The following is a 19,937-nucleotide window of genomic DNA, read 5'->3' on the forward strand; positions in this document are numbered from 1 at the left end:
ACACACACACACACACACACTTCAAGAGCAGAACAGGTCTTAAAAATATATTAGAAAGATGAGTGCTTTGATCCAATGAATGTCAAAAAAGGCAGAAATGCCCAAGGAAGTCACCTTGTGAATTCTCCTATAATGCAGCCTCTCTCACCTGCCAGTTGGAGCCTGAGCAATAAGTGACATTAAAATGACAAGTCGGATGTGCTTTAAATTTGGTATTGGGAAACACATCAAGAAGGAGCTCTTTAGGAATGGCAAAGATGAAAGGTCCTTGAAGTGGAGTGACGGGGCTGGCGAAGTGTATTCATTTTCAACTGGGCGACCTACCTGGAGTTCCTCGGCTGTGGACACATCCAGTCCAGTCAAGTCCTGTATTCTCATGTTAATTCGAGACACCACAGGGTCTTCATAACCAGACAACCAGGCACTAAAAACCAAAACCAAGATCACTTGTATCAGCAGGAATCCAATACAACATGTTCATTAATGCTTGTCATTTAGAAAGAAAAAAAAAACTCCAAGGCAACAGTCTCCTAATAAGCCTTTTAACTAAAGGCCGTTGGCCTATTGGGCTGTCTGATTCCCAGCCCCACCCTCTCCTTTTAGCTATGGACATTCTTCCTCTAAAGTCTTAGTCTGAAGCATTACTGAGGCATGAAGGCCTCTCAGATCTTACAGCAGCCAAGGGAAAGCTCCAAACTCAAAAGGTTTCCAATATATGCCCAGGGATGTGTCTGCTGTCCAAGGCCCAGCCTGGGTAAGTCTGGAGAGAGACTCATCAGCAACTTGGCCACAGGCAACTGATTTTTCAATCATAGAATTTCTCAAAAAATCATCTACTGAGTTAAAGAACAGCTGTGATCTGTGCCAGTGGATTTGTTATTAAAAATGCCAATATACATAAAGAAGAGAACCTTGTCTTTTTGCTTATATCTGTAGTCAAACTCTTACTATGGGGCCTATTATCATAGTAAGTACTGAGTAAATGCTTTTTTACTCATTCATTCTACAGAAGAGCAAGGTTTCATCATGTTTTTAACATGGGGTAGTGAGAAGAGTAGTAGAATTACTCTGAATCTTTAAACGAAAAAAAGTCCCACAAGAATCTCTCCCTCTCTTCCTAACTTTACATCATTAAAAATTTTTTTAATTCCACAGGTAAATATTTTAAATATATTAGCATATTTCTAATCAAATATCTAATAACAGGAGGAAGAAGGATCATAAAATTTCCCCCCCCACTATTTTCTAAGATTAAAATATTTTGTGAGGGGTGGCTAGGTGGTGCAGTGAATAGAGCACTGGCCCTGGAGTCAGGAGGACCTGAGTTCAAATCCAGCTTCAGACACTTAACACAAAAAACTAGCCATGTGACTTTGGGCAAGTTAACCCCAATTGCCCTATCTTCCCCCTCCAAAAAAACAAACAAACAAAAAACAAAATAAAGTAAAATATTATGTGACATTGGCATTGTTCTTCTGATCTCCCAAACAGGACTGACGCAAAAATGAAAATCCTAAGTAACAATTCCATTGCTTTACTAGTCTGCAAGGAGTTCACATGCTCTAGCAGGGGATTCAAAGCCAATTGTCTAAAATATAGACAGTTCTCACTTTATGTAAATTCATATTATGTAAATTTTGACTTTATATAAAGAATTCTAAAAGAAATCTGCATTCCAAAAAAACACCTATGTTAACTATACTATGCAATACTTTGCACGCTTTCTCTCTCTCTCTCTCTCCTCACTCCTAACCTCTTGGTTCAATGATCTGCAACCTCCCACCCCCCCCCCCCCCCCCCCCCAAAAAAAAGCCAACCCCTCCAAGTGAAAGCAGAAGAACAGACGCTGGGGGAGACCACTGCTGCTCCACTCTGACCATCTGCATGCTGGTACCACATGTGAGCACCCTCCTCTCCTGTCTGACCCCCATGTGACTGCCTTTCCATGTTTTTCCTCTTGGTTACAGCCAGGCTTCCACATGGCTTGCCCTGGCCTCCTCCTCCTGCTTTCCCTTCTCAATCCCTGACCCCAACCTGTCCTTGAACTGTGTTCTGGCCCCTTTCCCTCCACCTCCCTCCCTCCCTTCTCATTCACATTACATAAAAATTGCTTTACACAGAAGTTTGTAGAACAGTCTACTTACATAAAGCAAGAACTGTCTCTAACATTTTTCAGTGGTTGTCTATGACAATGGAAGCTGTGTCCTAATGTCCAATTTCCTGGCTATCACAAGTCTATTCTACAATGTCTACATTAGCAAATGCCTACACACTAAAGGTACCGTGGCTCACATTGTTAGATGCATGAATCACGCAGTCTCTCAGAATGGCAAAAAGTAAACAAAATTAACTACCAACGTAGGCAGTCCTTCAAGACCCGAAGGGTATGACAAGCAGCCAAAACAACTACTTTCTCTTGCGAACAATTGTTCAGAGGGAAAAACCACACATTAGATAATCTTTCTGTTCTTTCCCTCCTTTGTCCATTATAAACTTCATGGGAATCCTTCTCTTTTAAACAGAAAAAGGACATGGGCATGGTAACTGGGACTGGGGCCAAAAGGTAGGCATACATTTACATTTCTTGTCATCTCCCCTACCCTGAAAAGTAAAATGCATGTCCATCTCTACCCCACACAGTTTATAAAACAGCATACTCCTTGGCCTTTTCATTTATTCATTAACCAAAAGAATATGATTCTACCTCCTATCCTTATTACTGGAATGGTTCTGCATCCCAGTTGCACCAGTAAAAAGAGCACCAGACTGGAGTCACAGAATATAGGGACATCAAATCCTAGGCTCTGCCACTTCCTGGGTGACCTTGGGCCTGCCTCAGTCAAGGTAGCATCTCTATTTTTCTAGGCCTTAATAGGCTGCTGAATGAAGCTGGAGAAAATCATGAAACTATGTTGGTCAGATCCACTACAAATTTATGTTACACAACCTCAAGTGGGCAATCCTTCTGTACTTCCCTTACCACCCACTATTCTACTCTAAAAAATGGTTTTCCTCAACCTCTTCAGCCCTCCTCAATCCTACTCTAGACAATGGTTTTCCTCAACCTTTCCAGCCCTCCTCAATCCTACTCTAGACAATGGTTTTCCTCAACCTTTCCAGCCTTTCTCAATCCTCCCACGGCTCCCCCTTCTCCCATCCCCAATCTTACCTCATCTTTCACCAAAAAAATTGAGGCGCTCTTCTTCTACCCTCATTTCACACCACTCAGATGTCTTCTGCCACTGCCTCCTTCCTCACCCCTCTCTTTGCCAAAGCAAATCCCTGTACTGGGATAAGCATCATTCGATTGTCTCAAGACACTTGAGTTTTTGTTGTCACTAACTGTTTTGTAAATATTCAAAGTATACTTTTTTGGTATAAAATCACCCTCAGAAATATGCTAATAGCATAAAATAAGATCTTAAAATTTTCTCCTGAAACTTAAGACATGCTATTATAAATTCCTATTTCTCAACTTTAGCTGGTCCTTTTAACCTGTCTACAGAGTACCATTTATCAGACACTAAACCCTGTTTATTGACTGTATACTAAGCCACAGCTAGGTCCTCCTTGATAGGACTCTTAAACAAAAAGTATTTCAAAATTGAGGTTTGAAAGACATAGGTGACTTGCCAACAACTTGCAGATGGTCAGTGAAATAAACAAAAGTCCTCTTTTCTAACAGAAAAAGAGCTATACACACATTTTGCCTAAGAAATCCTTTTTGGAGGAACAAGCAAATTCTTATTTCAGCTGAAAATGATGTAATCTTTTATAAATTTAAAAAATAATAGTCTTTAAGTGCTTCATTGACCCTTTCAAAATAAAAATGGTCTCAGAGCAAAAGATTAAATTACTACTTACTGACATCAGCACACATAAATCTTTCCTTATGTTGTATCTGAGAAAGAGGTTCTCTCTCCACCTCTCCCCATCACCACCCCCAGTATAATTCATGAAAGGAACATAAAACATTCACTTAAACACAGTACCAAGTTGGAGTACCATATTTTTTTAAATTAGATTTGTAATGAGGAGAGAAAAAAATTTATGGAATTATCAGAAAAGTAAAATTCACTAGTCAAAATGTTTTTCTATTTCAACACAACTACATCATTCTACTAGTTTCAGTAATTCAGGAAGAAGAGTATTAAAAACAAATTTAAAAAAACTCAATCAATATTGACAAGACTTGAAATCATTTTGGAAGCTTTATATAGAATAGCTTTCTTAGTTCTTGCTTTATAGGCAATAAGAATGTTTTAAAAGTAAAAGAAAAGGTGGTAGGTCCAGTCTTCCTAAGGCAGACTCTCTGAACCTCACTGTGCCATGGAAACTTTTTTAACCAGGCTGCTTTAAAGGCACACACATATACCTGTTCTTTGCCAACACTAAATTTATTCTGGCATTATTCACAGTGTGTCATGACTCCCGATGCTACTGGCTAATCTGCCTCCCTTGGCCACGTTCTACATCAACTGTGACTCTGCCTTCCCAGAAATCCAGGAATTCTGTCTTTCAGAAGAGTGGCTTCATTTTAATATGTGGAGTTTGGTTGTTTTTTTTTTTCTTTTTAAGGAAACCTGGAATGTTTAGAAATATTTAGTCATTAAGAAAAAAGTTATGTTTCTAGACTGGCTCTCCTAGGAGTGATTTATTTTAAATTGCCAGCAAAAAGCCCTATAGTTATAATGGCAATATATTTATTCAAAAAGCCTATTATATATCTACATGCCTTGAAAAAGTTTTCCAATAAACTAAGTTCGCACTTTTTATTTACTGTCTAGATAGTTCACTGAAATAACTAGTCTAATCTGTGTATTTAGTAGTTAGTATCACAGACACAGAAGTCTCCACAACAGCCTAATTTCTGTGAAAAAAAGAGATAGACTTCCCTTAATTTGTGAGGTTTTAAAGAAGAGGTCACGTTATCATGGCATTGGGATAAATTATTCAAGGTTTAAGAATACTTTAACTAAAAGTTGACTTTTAAAAATCTTAACTCCTAAGGAAGTAGGCAGTCTCCAAATCCAGCTCCAAGAGTAGACTCTGTCTGTGAACAGGCAGCCTTTAGTAAGACTCCTTCAATGGAATTCTCCTCATATGGCCCAAACTAAAAGCACATTGTAGCAAATACAAATTTAGTGCCACTGGATTATTTTGGTTTATGAAAAGAACACACACACACACTGAAAACTAAGTTAATACACTAAAGGATACATGGAATCCTGCCAAAGTAAGGAAATGCTAAATTAAGGCTCTCTTTCTAGCCTTGGCACCACTGAGGTGATGAATTACAGATGCTACCAAATGGTTATTTCAGCTGAATTTTCTACCCTCCATAGGCTGAAACTGCCTACTCACTTCCAAGTGCGTATAATGTTTTAGCTTCATCTCCAAAGTTCCTATTTTCAAGTATGGTTACTGATGATCCTTTAGGATTATACAACTCTACTGTTGACCCCTCTCCTTCCAGAAGAAAAAGAGATAGCAAAGTATATGACTTATTGTGGGGAATCTAATTTCTTCTGCATTGATATTTTTTCTCTTCATTTAGGAATTGGTATTCTCTGAGGATTTTTTTTGTTAGGTAGTTCAAAGGATCACAGTGATAATAGATAGGCTTCAATCTTAACCATCCTTTTCTAGGCTCTGCCTAAAAAGAGAGTTAATAATAACCAGCCCAGCTTCACTTGGTATATTTGTCTTAGCTATTTAAAAAAATGCATGCAGGTAGGCAAGTAACCTGTATTAGTACCACCACTATTAAAACACCACTTCATTACATTTCATAAACTTTACATTCTCTAAAAAGCAGCAAGCATAAGCACAGCTAAATTCTCCCCTTTGCTTCCCAGTTAAAGCAAAGGAAAGAAAAAGCCAGAAGATTAAACCCAGTTGGGATCAGCGGGAGAATTTCTAACTTCACATGTGGTTCATTGGTTCCTTTCCCCTTACCTCTTAGATACTCTGTACTGTGCTGTGGTCAACTTTCCAGTCTCTGGGTCATGTACTGTAGCCCGGCTCAGCTACAAAAAAGAGAAAGGACAAGAACTTACTCTCGCAGGAGGCTTTGTTTTTGGTTTGTTTGCTTTGCTTTGTTTTGGCCACAGATGATCAGAAAGGTTCCGATTGGTCTGGATAGTATGCAATGCTCTCAAATTGGCAGAGACATTTAGAAAGGTGGCAGCAAAGGGAGCCACTTCCAAATCAAGGAGAATTGGATAAACAAGTTTAGTTGCAAATTGGTTGTCCTTTCACTTTTTTAAAAAGTCATTTGAAGCTTTCTACAAATAACTTTTAGCATTGTGTTTCACAGGAAGTCCTCAGACTCTAGAAGGTTAACGCATCTTGTTTTTCTCATCTAGGTTTCATCTACAGAGAGAACAATATGAATAATCAAGTTGACTTCCATTTAGAAAATCAACACTGATTAGAAGTCGGAAGAAACTCATCTTTTTAAAAAATAATTCACTGAAATAGTTTTCTGGGTTTTTTTTTTTTTTTAGCATTTTGCTGGAGAAAACAGTAAAACAGTTGAGCTCACAAGTTATAGGCTTTGGAAAAATACCTTGAGAGATAGAAAAATTGCACTATTCTCTCAGTGCCAAATCTGAGTCAGCAAATTTGTAAAATTAAAAAAAAAATCCAAATGGGACAAAGACAGATTAAGACTCTGGACAAAGTGATTTTATGTGACTGATGAACAAATGTTTCTGAAGGCTGATGCTAGAATAACAGAGGAGAATGTGAATGCCCTGTAGCACTGGAAGTGATGGGCATTAATGAGCATCTGGGGCTGCCACACTCATCTAGGCCTAGGGTTCTTGGCAGAGACAAAGACAAAGAAAACAGGCATCAGACCACATCCGGGGATATTTTGTATCTCAAGATCAAAGCTGCAAGATGTCACTAACTCCCTGAAAATAAGACTGGAACTAATTAAAAACTAAAGCCCTCACTTCTAGCTGAGGGGCTCCACCTGTGAAACACAAGAGCGGCTTCTCTATGTGTATTACGAGGGCAGTGACTTGAGCTGGAGACTCAAAAATGAAAATATTGCTTTAGAAAACAAGCTTCTGTCCCTGAATGAGCACAGTACCTGTGGGAAGTACAAAACACTCATCACAGGGTAAAACATTCAGCATTTGTCTCTCTTACCTTTTGCTAATTCTGTAATGGGCCGTCTCCAAGACTCCTGTTATTGGATTTGAAATGGTGGCTCGCCTCAGCTGTGAAGCCAACCATTGAAATAGTTGTATTATAAAACAAAAACTGCATCACATTTCTCCGACCAATCAGAATCCCGAGGTAGGGGCCGGGGGTGAGGGGCGGGGAGTGAAAAGCTCACATAAGCCTTAGGTACTGGGTGAGCCTAGAAAGCAGATCATTCAAGCTTTTCTACTTTTTCCCTAGAGGAGTTGGGGGAGGTGGGTTATGGTAAGAAGTGGGGGCACAGTCACAGTTTTTGCATGTGTGTAATTACAAAGACAATCTTTTTTTAAATCTAGCTTTGCAATCTCATTGATATAGGGAACACCCAGTGGTGAAACTTCCTCTTTCAAAACAGATCAACAAATGTTTTACAGCTTATGGTCTTGGAGAGTTGACTAGAGCAAAGAGAGGAGACTTTTCCAAGGTATCAGGGTAGGACCTGATCCAGTCTTTCTGACTCTGAGGTCAGTTTTCCATCCTATGGTAAGCAGCATTTTATTAGCTAGAGTCTCTCTTTTTCGAACCGGCAGTTGTATATCTCTTAAGAATGGACATTTCAAATGTTTACTGCTTTTAAGAACGGATATTTCAAACAGCCATTTAGGTTCTGCCTTTGATTTCTTTTTAAGTGAAGAAGCTCCTCCTAAAAGTGTTGCCCATTTAGAAAATAATATATTAAGGAGTCACTTTAAGACAGATCAGCAACATTTAGAGTTACTCAGCCAAAGACGAAAAAAAGCAGATTTAAAAAAATGCTCCATCTTACATTCTAAAGATTATAGGATGTAGCTACATCGAGCTCAAAATGGAAGGACTGGTATTATCCAAATAAGATTAATAAATTTTTCTGCTAAGATGAGGGACTTGTTAACTACAGACAACATCCCTAAGAGACCAATATAGGATGAGGACTCATCTTAAAAGACAGATGACTCTAAACACAGACTTAATTGTTTCCTCTGATTGTATTCAATATTGTCAAGGGCACACATACCACATCATTTAAAATGTATTATTATTTAGTAGGGATGGCTATAGGACATGATTCACTGAGATAGAAATTCAGAGACGAATTGATACCACATAGTAGCAGAGATGTTTTGCATTAAGATTATAAATTGTAAGACTTCAACTTCAGGGTCCCAGCATTAAAGGCTAAAGCAGAGAACCATTACAAGGTAAAACATTTTTCCTCAATTTGCAAAGTGCTCCTCTGTTGCTAAGAAATTAAAGAATACCGATTTGAACAGCTGTTGTGGCTTAATTCAGACTTTTTTCTTAAATTCAATTAAGAGGCTCAAGAAACTTTAACCTTTCATTTTTGAAGGAACCAAGGAAGCTATTCATATTAAATTAACAATCTCCTCCATTTATTCTGTATTCTGTACACAAATGGTGGCAGTTTGTTTCCTGTCCAACACAATCAAAAGCAATTGGTTCAATTCTATAATTACAAAACATCTTTTAAAATGAGCTAATGGGAAAAAAAAGAGGGCCTGGACCATGAACTGAATTTTAAATCTAGTTACTGGCATACTCCTGTAAAATAAAAATTCATTTTCATCATTTACATGCTCATGTTTGTGCTATTAAGCTTTTAAAAGGGCTAAAAGGGGTGGAATAAGAATCATAAACAGCAGCCTGAAAGTGATGGACTATGCTCTCCCCTACAATGGTGCAAGATACTATTGAAACTACAAACATATAATCAAGCATTAAAATATAGGAACAAGGGACCAAAACTAAATGAAATACTTTAACTATATTTTCTGAGTGCATTTTCCACTGAAGGTGAGAAAAAGCAAAAACCCTCCCAGGTGAGTGGATTACAAAACTCCAGAACATAAAAAGTGTCTGAGCACAACGCTGAAAGGAGAATTATCTTTAAAAAAGAAAAGTATCATATATGTTTTCTCAAAGATGCAGTTCAAACACAATGTAATTCAGCATGTATTAGCAATATACTGGGAAAGAAACTGTCACAAACAAAATCTAATTGCTATATTTACATAAAAAGTTATATGTTCTGATAAGATTCGAGATTAGGGGAAGCCATAACCCAACAAAAAGAGATTCAATAAATCACAATCTACTTCAGTTTGTTCTTAAATTCTTACAAAGGAAAAAAACGGATATGAAATTATATCACTCTTCAAAAAAACAAAGTTCTTACACGTGTGGCACTATCTATAAAACTCCAAAAAATCCAAATGAAATTTTTACCCTGGGTTTTGCTAGGTCTTTAACAACTTCAATCTCAGCATCAGAAATTATTTCATGAAAACGAATAATGCGAGGTTTGTCCCACTCGTCCTCTTGTTTGGCTGGGGCCAAAATGAACTTAGGGTTCCGATTTCCATCATGGTAGCGGCAGAAGAGCTTCTTCTGTCTCCGAGGGGTCTAAGAACAAAGGTGAAAGAAATGGGAAAACATAAGAAAACAATGTGGGATAAGAAAAATAGTTCAAAATCCTCTCTGTTGTCTGAAAACTAGAATCTCCAAGTACTTTGTAAGAAACCCCAGACCTGTATGTAAACTGGTCATCTTCAAAGCAGAAGCTGTACATTTCTTTGGTTCTATGTAGGGGAAAATTTCAATCTATCAGGAAAACACTATAGTCTTTGTATTGTGAATAGCAATAAATACTCAATCACTAAAAAGGAGACAGGGCTAAGTAAGAAATTCCCAGGTAAATTTAATTTACTTTGATGGGGGAAGAAGGTTATTTCTCATATAATAAAACCATCTCAAAGAGCTTTGACAGGTAAGTCTTCCTTACATTAAGAACAACCTGACTTTCAGAATGAAAAATCAATTTTGTTACGGAGTTTTTGTTTATTTGTTTGTTTTTGTGGAGAAGGAAGATGGCAATGAAGAAAGAAATAGGTGTTTTTCATCAAAATAAAATTCCAGGTATCAAAGATTCCTTCATAGTAATTGGGCAGTTTCCCTAATATAAAGCAGTGCTTTCTTTTGGTTTTCAACCCACTCTCCCAAATAATTTCCAGATATCCCTGAAGTATCATGGAGAACAGGGCAGGTGCTGGTGAAATGGAAAAAAAAGGCAAATGTCTTCATTTTCTTTGGGAAAAAAGAAAGATAATAAAGTCTGCAAACTGTATGCCCGGGAGCTTTAAATCAATTTTTGGCAAAAATTCTACACCATATTAGGGAAAGAATGACTTAGTGAACACATAGACAAGGAAGGGATGATCCCGGAGAACCAGCAGGTTTACATCAAGAAAGGGTCATTCGAATGTGAAATAACTCAAGAAAAATCACAAAACTCTTCTTTTTGTCCCAGAAATTCAACTCAAAGGTATAAACCCCAAAAGTCCAAAACAGAAAGTTCCCTTATATCAAAATATTTATAGCTGTACTTTTTTCCATGGAAGCAAAGAAACTTAAAACAAAACAGATGCCCATCAACTGGAAGATGGCTAAGGAAAAATCGGGCATATAAATAGAGTTTACAAATATAAGGAATTCAGGGAATCATGGGGGAAAAAAAGCTGCATAAACTAAAGTAGAGGGCAGCAGAGAAGGGGAGCATACACTGGAGAGTGACTGGTACAAAACACAAAAGGAAGAGACCACATCACATCCACCTTATTTCCATTTTTGGTTTGTTTTTTGTTTGTAGGGTCACTAAACTGGTACATCAGGGTGGTATTGATGTTACTTAGATTTTAGCAAAGCATGTGAAGAAGTCTCTCATGCTATTCTTGTGAAAAAGATAAGCAGAAGAGGGCTCTCACAGGGCAGGGTTAGATCAATTCCAAACTGGCTGAGCGGCTGGTCACCAAGAATAGGCATTTAAATGGTCCGATGTTGACCTGGGAAGCTTTGTGGAACACCTCCAGGGATCTGCATAGTCTAACTTCAATGACTTGGATAAGTCACACAACTGGAAAGGAGAGCTAACATACTGAAGAGCAGTCATGTTCCAAAAAGACCTTTCCAGTCTAGAACCCTGGGCCAAATCTAAGACATCTCTCGGATGCTCATCACCATGCTCTCACACCCTCACTTGCCTCAAGTCTCTCCTCTCTCCATATAGTGTCCAAAGTGATAGTCTTAAGGCACAGGTCCAACCAAATCTCTTCTCTGATTGAAAAACCAGTGGCGATTACCTCTAGGATTAATTTGAAGATCCTCTTTTTAACACCTGAAAGCTATGCACAAAATTCTGGCAAAGACTGTTGCCTGAAGGGAGGTAAACTGCCCAACTCCTACATATCTACTGCAGTAAAAAGCTGACATTCACACCCAACTACATAATGACCAGGAAGTCCAATAGGAATATACAATAAGTGATTTTTCAATCTCAGAACTGCACAAAAAAAGTCAGCCAGAAGCCCTCAGGCAATAGAAAAAAAAAACCATAAGCAAAGCCAGCATGGCAAATAATGCCAACCTCCTAGCCTGATGGGCCAGAAACAGGTGTGGCCTGCAAAGCTCTGTGTCTGGAGGCAGGAAGAATAGAAAGCCCTCAGAGGAAGCCCACAGCAGAGGCACTGGAAGATACAGGGGGCTGGCAATAAGAAGAGGGACAGAGCTTAGACTAGGACATCTCCAAGATTCAGGGGATCCTGAGGTTGTCAGCACTCTGTTCCACAGTGCTATAGAGGATTCTCAAGATCTATCTCCAAAGACGGGAGAAGGGAAGGGCTGGGGGGTGGGGAAAGACTAACACTGGGAAATGGAGATCGGTGCTGGAACACAGCCAGCGTAAGGTGAGACCAAGCCAGGATGACTATCCTACCCCAGGAACAAAGCTCCAATTCAAAAACTACAACTAGAGAAACCAATCTATCAATGCAAAACTCAACTGGTATCAAGAATTATTGCAAATTTAACTCTATAATAAGTAAAAGTAGTAAATCAAAGGGAAAAAACAACTTTTCATAAAGACTACATGCCTACCTGGAAGAAATAAAGAAAAAAAATTTTTTTAATGAAATAGAAACTCTTCAGGAAGGAACTGAAAGGACAATAAATAATTTAAAAGAGAAAGTGCCAAACTTTACTCAAGTAATGGTCTCCCTGAAGCCAAAATAGATCAAAGAGAAATAAATTACTCCATGAGATAGCCAGAAATATTAGAACATCAGAAGATTGAAAATATAAGGTACCTGATAGCAAAAATAACTGATGGTGAAAAACAGGTTAAGAAGAAATAATTAAAGAATCACTGGACTCCCTGAAAATCCTTTTTTTTTTAAAAAAAAAAAAAAGGCCTGGGCATTATATTTTAAGAAATCATTAATGAGAAATGTCCAGATCTCTCAGAACTAGAGAGCAGTGTGACAACAGAATCAATCCATTGACTATCTCCTTGGGGAAAAAAAAGGGCAAAAGGATATGTCCCAGGAAGGGATAAACTTTCTGATTATCCTGAGGGAAAATAGGCTAAATTTATACTCTACCATTTGATCTGGCCTATAAAATGGACAAAGATGTGTCTGTCACAGATAAAGGAGTCAATTGGTTAATGTCCACAACAAATCAGAAACTCGGTGAACTCTTTCCATTTCTGTTCTCTACCTACTGGTTAACTTATAACCGCTGACCTCATTCTGTTTTGTAAAGAGCGACACAAGACTTTCCTGAGACTTGCAAAATGTTATTTTAATTGGTTTCCTCTGATTCCTAAGGCTGGTTGTTTCTTTGTACTGGGGATGGGGGGGTGGTATTGAGGGAAAAATTGATAATTAATTTTACACCTTCTAGGTGGGTCTGGGGGTCCCTAAGGAGGACAAGTGTCAAATGAGTACAACTAAAAAGCAAGCCATTTGATTTTTGAAGTGTTGACACAGGAACAACTTATGTCCTCCAAACAGGAAGTCTTCTCTTTCACCTCTATCAGAGTGAGAAAGTACACTAAGTACAAGATGCTGCCTTGTGCATCTATGTACTTGCACAGGCATACACTCACAGACAACCCTCAGGTTATCCACAGTACCCTGCAAGCTCACGAGGGAAAGTCTGGCCACCTCATTCTTTGTACCCTACTATACTTTATACATATAGTTGGTACCTGATAAATGTGGTGAGTATATGGATGAATGACTTTCTGATGCTAATCATTAGCCAACTGACAACACTTATTCAGCAGATATATTTGTTACAGCAAATATGGTTTGAATTCATTAGTGGCAGATATTAGGAATATATATGAGTTATTAACATTTCCCTTTTCTAAGTGATTATACCTCTCCAAAAGATACTACCTGCCCAAATTCATGATTTCCTTTTCCTATGCTTTATTTACATGTTATGAACATGTAAATGACCTTGGAAATTAAGTATTTCAGACCTTAAAGAAATACTTTGTGCATATTAAGGAAATGATGTTAAAGTGAAATTCTTTCAATTTAATCTCTGCTCTTTAAAGTTTTTACTTGAATAACACTAGCAAAACAAAACCAAGCCAGACAAACTGGTTCAAATTGAAAGAGATGATATATTCACAGGATTCTATACGTTGCACAATAACTCATTAGGTATGCTACCAATACTGATAAGATCTGATCATTCTTCCTTAAGACATTCCTAAAATCTCCACATTTAATACTGACATCAATTCTCTTTTATTGAGTTGTAAATAAAATACATTTTGTAGGAAAAGCCTAAATGTAATTGAGACCTGAAAAGAGAACTCCAAAGTGTGAGTAGTGGAGGGAAACAGGGCTATCTTCACTTATGTCTTCACAGCTATCACATATGAGGGAAGGTTCTATACCCATTACCTCCATTTCCTTCTTACTTCTCAGCCTCTTGCAAAAAGTCAACACCACTTGAATTATTCTCTTCATGGTTACCAATAATCCTTTAATGGCTAAACCCAGTCTTCCCTCAGTCCTCCTCCTATGTGAGCTCTCTATACCTTCTACCACAGTCAGCGACGCCCTCTTCATCTCTGGCCTCTACCTCCTCCCCACTCATGCGCCTCACCCACCCTGGTTCAGGTTCCCATTACTCTCTTCCTGCAACAGCCTCCTAACAGATATCCTTGCCTCACATCTTCGCCTTTTGCAAAACATAGCTGCCAAAATGCTAAAATACAGCTCTGACCCTTTTAAAAATAATGATAATAACAATTTTTACTAGCTTCCTATTGCCTCTAAGGTAAAATACAAAATTCTCAATTTGGCATTTAAAGTCTTCCACAATCTGGCTCCCACTTATCTTTAGTCTCATTCCCACACTCTTTAGTCTACTGGTCTACTAACGGTTTTCCACCCATGGGATTCCATCTCCCATCTCTGCACCTTTACAAAGCCTGTGCTACATGTCGGAAATGCACTCTGTCTTCACCTCTCTGACCATTAGACTGCCCAGTTTCCTTCAAAGTATAGCTCATGTGCCACCTTCTATGTGAGAACTGTCATTTCCTCCCTCCCAGTCCCCACTGTTAAAGCACTCTCTCTGTCTCTGTCTCTCTTCTCAGACTACTTTGCACATCCTATTATATTTGCTTGTCCATGCATACATTGCATCCCGCCATAGAATGCAAGCTGCTTGAACCGAGGCCTCTCATCTGTGACTTTGTATAGATAGCACTTAGCACATGACCCTTCACAAAATAGGTACCTGCTGACCGAATTGATTACTTGTTCTACCCTGCTCTGGAGGATCAGGACAGAACAAGGACCAGCGGGCAGATGTCACAAGGGAGCAGAACTCTGTGAAATGGTGGCTACTTCAAACCACAATGGGCTACCATGTGAGGTGAGGCTCCTCCCTGAGTGTTCAGACACTCTGGATAATCACCTGTCCAGGATATGGCAAGACAGGATTCTGGCAAGGTCTCAAAGGTAGGACCAGAAAGATCCCTTCCAATCTCAAGGTCTCTCTTAAGAACTTTGGAATTATGTGACATGGGAGACCCTGGCACAGGACCATTCAGTATGGCATGCACACATCAGAGAAGGTGCTGTGCTCTGTGAGCAAAGCAGAACTGAAACAACTCAAAGGAAATGCAGGATGTGCAAATTTGAAGTATCCAGCCCAAATGTTCACGTGGACTATTTGTGCCCAACCTGTGGCAGAGCATTCCGAGCTCATACTGGTCTGACCAGTCATAGTCAGACACAGTGAAACTTGACTCTAGCAGAGGGATGTCATTTTGGTCCTCTTAGAGAACAAAAGACAACAACCAACCAGCCTTCTATGAGTGATGCTGCTAAGAAAGATGCTACGTAGTCTAATGAGTGATATTTCTAAATAATCTTACTTGACTCTGTATTTGAAATAGAATGTAAGGTGGTCCTTAAGGGCAGGGTCTATTAAGCTTCTCTGCATCCCAGCACCCACCATCATCTCCAACAAGTAGATAATTAACAATGCTTGTTGACAGACCCTAGTAAAGTATAGCAGAGCCTAAAGTCCCTATGGACCAACATTAGAAATGGCTTAAATAATCTTTATCATGTAGGCTGACTGGGATAACACAAATGTTATGTTTACAAATTAATGGAAGTCATTGTCATTATTATGACAAAAATTTCTATCTGTGCAACTACTTTAATATCTATTCTCTGGGTATAAAAGCATATTTTTACCTTCCCTGTATTATGATGCTCTCAATATCAATTTCCAGCATTTTCAGGTGCCTCTTTTTTCAAAGTCTCTCTCTGTCTCTGTCTCTGTCTCTCTCTCACACACACACACACACACACACACACACACACACACACGTTGGCTGTTCCACTTTACCATTTTGAGACCCTCCCCACGGCACAGCATTTCATACTTCCGCCTTTCGGACAAGTAATCCTTGGCACGTTCTTTTCTCTTAGAAGCACTTTCCTGCTCAGGTTGGTCATCAGCAGTTTTCGTGGTAGATTTATTAGCATCTTTTTCTTTTGCCATTATATACTCAAAATACTTTAAGTTTCCATTGGCTCTCTGATGTTCAGGATCTATTGACACAGTAAGAAAGACAGACTGTAGATGTTTAAGGATCAGCACACAGTAATAACACAGCAGTCCTGAAGGAGAAACATTTACTTCAGGTTACCAAGTAGTACACTTCTACTTTGGAAATTTAATCAACCATGACTTCTTTGGTGATCAGTGAAGAAAGTTTTTCCCATTTTGGTTGTGTCCAGGACAAGGGAAAGCATTCTTCCGAGACCAAAAGTTTAAAAATCATCATTATGTGGAATAATGTCTACTGATATCTTGCATTCTGATGCTTCATTATGTCACAGAGGTGACCCTTGGCTCCCAAAAGGCTATGCTAGAGGAGAATATGCTTTGTAGCTCCTACACTGAAATGCAATGACTTCAAGTTTTAGTCCATCAACATCTATCAAAGGACCAACCTAGGATCAAAGATTTAGTGCTCAAAGGGATATCAGAGGTCATCTAGTCCAACTACCTCATTTTACAAATGATTAATCTGAAGCCTTAAAGGTTAAATGAACCTGTCCAAGGTCATACAGGTAGTGGATCCAAAGTTTAGTAATTCTCTGGTAGCTACTGGCTTCTAGCTTACCTGGAAGTTATGAATTTAACTTATTTTCCTCTTCCTTCTTGAAATGTTGAGATTAAAATGCTCCTAAGAATTCAGAGGTAGGCCAATTCTGCTATCATTTATTTGTAGTGGCAGTTGCTTTTTGACCTCTGCCCAGTGTTTTCTTTTCCTTTTTTTTAAGTCAGTGTGTTTAAGTTTTATTGGGGACAATAATATTGGGGACAAGAGGTCAAGTCCAGCTGACATTTGCCTATAGATTCAAGGGAAGCAGCACAGATGAAGAGGAGGCTTCCCAGTACCTGGGTTTATTTGAAGGTATGACTTTCAGCGCCTCCTCTTCCAAAGCCTTAGGGCCCAAACATGGCTGCACAGCAAGGATGGTTACAACAGGGCTTCCCTTCATGCTCTGCATGGCCTCCTGATGTCTGTGTCTTTCCACATTTTTCACACTTCAGGCAGGGGCAATGCCAGTCCTTCCCCAAGGATGTCACCCGTTCAGCAAAAGAAATTTCCTTCTGGCACTTGGGATGCTTGGGCATGTGACTTTGACTTTGATTCAAACACTTTCCATTATACCATGATGCCTCCATAGCTAAGTTCAGAGAGACTAATCACCAGAATAGCTATAGTGGGATGAATTTTTTTTTCCAGCAACTCTTAAAGAATCTACTAAACCACAGTCTACAATCTGTGTTGGTGAAAGGAATGTCATACAGACAAAAGTGAGATATCTTATTTAAGTATAAAGAAAATACTGGGTGGAGGTCAAAAAAGCATTGGCCTACTTCTGAATTCTTGGGAGCATTTTAATCCCAACATTTCAAGAAGGAAGAGAAAAATAAGCTAAATTCATAACTTCTAGGTAAACTAGAAGCCAATAGCTACCAGAGAATTGCTAGTCAGAGCTTCCTGCTACCTTCAGGGCTGAGGAGTTGAAACTTTTGAAGAGAAAAACACATATCATATAAGTAAAAACAAGTCTAGAAACCTGTATCTATCATCCAGATTATAAAATGATTTCTGATCATAGTTCATATGTCACCCATAATACTTATGATTCCAATTACTCTCCATTAAGAAAGAGTTCAAAGTGAAAACACTTTCTGAATCTTAAGGGCTACTTTTACATTATGCTATATGCCCTGCCAAGTAACAGTTATGCATCTGCAGAACAAAGATATTAGGAACGAAATGTGAACCAGATTTCCAGACAAACTTCAAGAGACTCCTAGAGCTCTGGTTCTGCAGGAAGTAAACCTCACTTCTTCTATAAAGATAGTGAAATTAATAAATATGGCAGCCTAAGTTGAGTTACAGAGTCTAAATCCCATATTTTAAACTAATTAAATGTTTATGATTAAGCATTTATATTGCATAATATAAGCTGTATAACATATATAATGCATATTATGATGTGTTAATAATTATAACTGCTTAAGGATTAAACCCATATGCTATATCTCCCCCAAATCATCAGCACTGTCATAATTTGTTTTTAAATTCAAAGTACTGACAAGCGGGAAAATCTATTTTAAGTCAATGTACTTTTGAAGAAAAGTACAATATATCAAACAAAAACTCCATACCAAACTCTATACCCATAAAAATTAGGAAGAAAGCTATAATTTAATGTAGCATTAGTTTTAGATGGAATAGGCCATCTTACAATGTGATTATGAAATCCTTTAAGAGAATAGGGTAGAGAAACTCAGGCAATCTTTAACAAAGGGACATTGTCTATTTTTATCAGAACAGTCCCCTAGAAATGTCTTTTGAGAATGTGAGAGGGAAGAAATGGGCAGGCAGGTGGGCAGGCAGCTCCCCTAACTCAGAGCAGGCCAGGTCAGGAATAATGTCAGGAAAGGATCAGTTCTAGCCTACCCAGTCCAAGGAGCTTCTTGGTGAGCATGAGTGCTTTCTCCAAGTGCCCTTGTTGGTACACAGCATAGCTCCAATAGTCTAGAACCGAGACTTTGTCAAGGGTGGACACTTCTCCTTCTTCCAGCTGCTTTAACGCTTGTTCCATCCACAGCTCAGTGTGGTAGTAATCAGCTTCTGTGTAGGCTATCTTGCCCAACTCAAAGCAGTCCTCGGCTGTCAGAGAAGACTTGTGTTTTACTCCTACAAAAAGAAAAAAGCACGTAAGACATAAAGAGTCTTATACCACGAGTGTCTATCCTTTTATTTTCCACAAAAGAATCCTTTAAGTAGGTATAAGAAGCAACATTTTTTTCTTAAATTCCTAAGATGTTTAATAGATCTCCTGGAGTTAATATGCCACCGACATATCAAGTAATTAAAACATGTTGCTTATCTAAAGCACAGCACCACCATTTTGTTCCTCTTAATTCACACAGGGAGTTCTGACACTAATATAACATGTTATATTTACTAGGGAAGTAGCTCTTGTCAATTCAAAGCAGCTTGAAGCTAGAGAAGATCATAGTAATAGGAATGAGAAACTTTAGAGATCAAATGGTCCAACCCTCCCACTTTATAAAAGGGGAAACTGAGGCCCAGAAAGGTTAAGGGAATTGCCCAAAGTCACAAAAGGAAGCTTTTTTTTAGGCTATTTTAATAATGCTTTAAAGTCTCCTAAGTACTTTATGTACATCATCTCCTCAGCCCATGAATTGGGTACTAATGGTGTCCCTGTGCCAGTTTGATAGATTAGCAAACTGAAACTCAGAGAGATTAGTTCCAAAGGCAGACCTCTTCTCATTACATCACACTGACTCTCCCAGGGAGGAGCAAGGAGAAAAGAGCGAAGTCAAGATTAAAATCCGGGTGTTCTGACTCAACTGCCTCTGCTGCCCCTCCAAGAGAAAGCTCATTTCTGAAATCAGGCTTTCACTTGGAGAAAAGGATGTTCCACGGGGGCCTTTCAGAATGCTCAATGAAAGGCCTGCAGAGAAAACTATGTATTTTTCTTTCTGTTATTATAATTTAGTGCCTATCGGGGAGAGACAAGATGAATAATCTCTGGTGACAAAGAAAGCCTATCTGGCATGTGAGAGAAAACAATGAACAAAAACTGTTTCTGTATCTTAGCCTAACAAAGAAGTGCTCATCACAATGTATCCCCTCCCACTCTAAGAGAGATTCAGGGAATAAGCTAACCTTAGAAGAAAGCATATTTGCACCAAGGGAAGGTAAAATGAGGGGGAAAAATCATCAAAGGCAGGCTAATCAGAATTTTATTTGAGGAGGCAGGCAATTCTGTATCTATTAAACAAGC

The 19,937-nt window shown here is 38.7% G+C and overlaps 1 protein-coding gene and 1 pseudogene across 4 annotated transcripts in view; both read right to left on the reverse strand.

The window, feature by feature from the left end:
- Positions 1-19,937, reverse strand: part of P4HA1 (prolyl 4-hydroxylase subunit alpha 1) — a 69,277-nt gene that overhangs the window by 7,763 nt on the left and 41,577 nt on the right. Inside the window, exons 6-10 of one of the 4 annotated variants that reach the window (XM_069068204.1) lie at positions 18,581-18,820; positions 15,937-16,142; positions 9,439-9,615; positions 5,959-6,029; positions 321-424 (exon numbers count right to left, since the gene is read on the reverse strand). In XM_069068204.1, the coding sequence (XP_068924305.1) occupies positions 321-424; positions 5,959-6,029; positions 9,439-9,615; positions 15,937-16,142; positions 18,581-18,820 (798 nt within the window). Of the gene's footprint in view, positions 1-320; positions 425-5,958; positions 6,030-7,161; positions 7,233-9,438; positions 9,616-15,936; positions 16,143-18,580; positions 18,821-19,937 lie in introns of all 4 variants that reach the window. The other 3 variants (XM_069068202.1, XM_069068203.1, XM_069068201.1) reach the window with 3 other exon arrangements.
- Positions 16,078-17,260, reverse strand: LOC138146386 (cysteine-rich protein 1 pseudogene; annotated as a pseudogene).

This window comes from Petaurus breviceps, unplaced genomic scaffold, assembly GCF_028583685.1.
Source record: "Petaurus breviceps papuanus isolate PSGF00001 unplaced genomic scaffold, PetGlider_PUasm1.0 90762, whole genome shotgun sequence".
Classification (NCBI taxonomy): domain Eukaryota; kingdom Metazoa; phylum Chordata; class Mammalia; order Diprotodontia; family Petauridae; genus Petaurus; species Petaurus breviceps.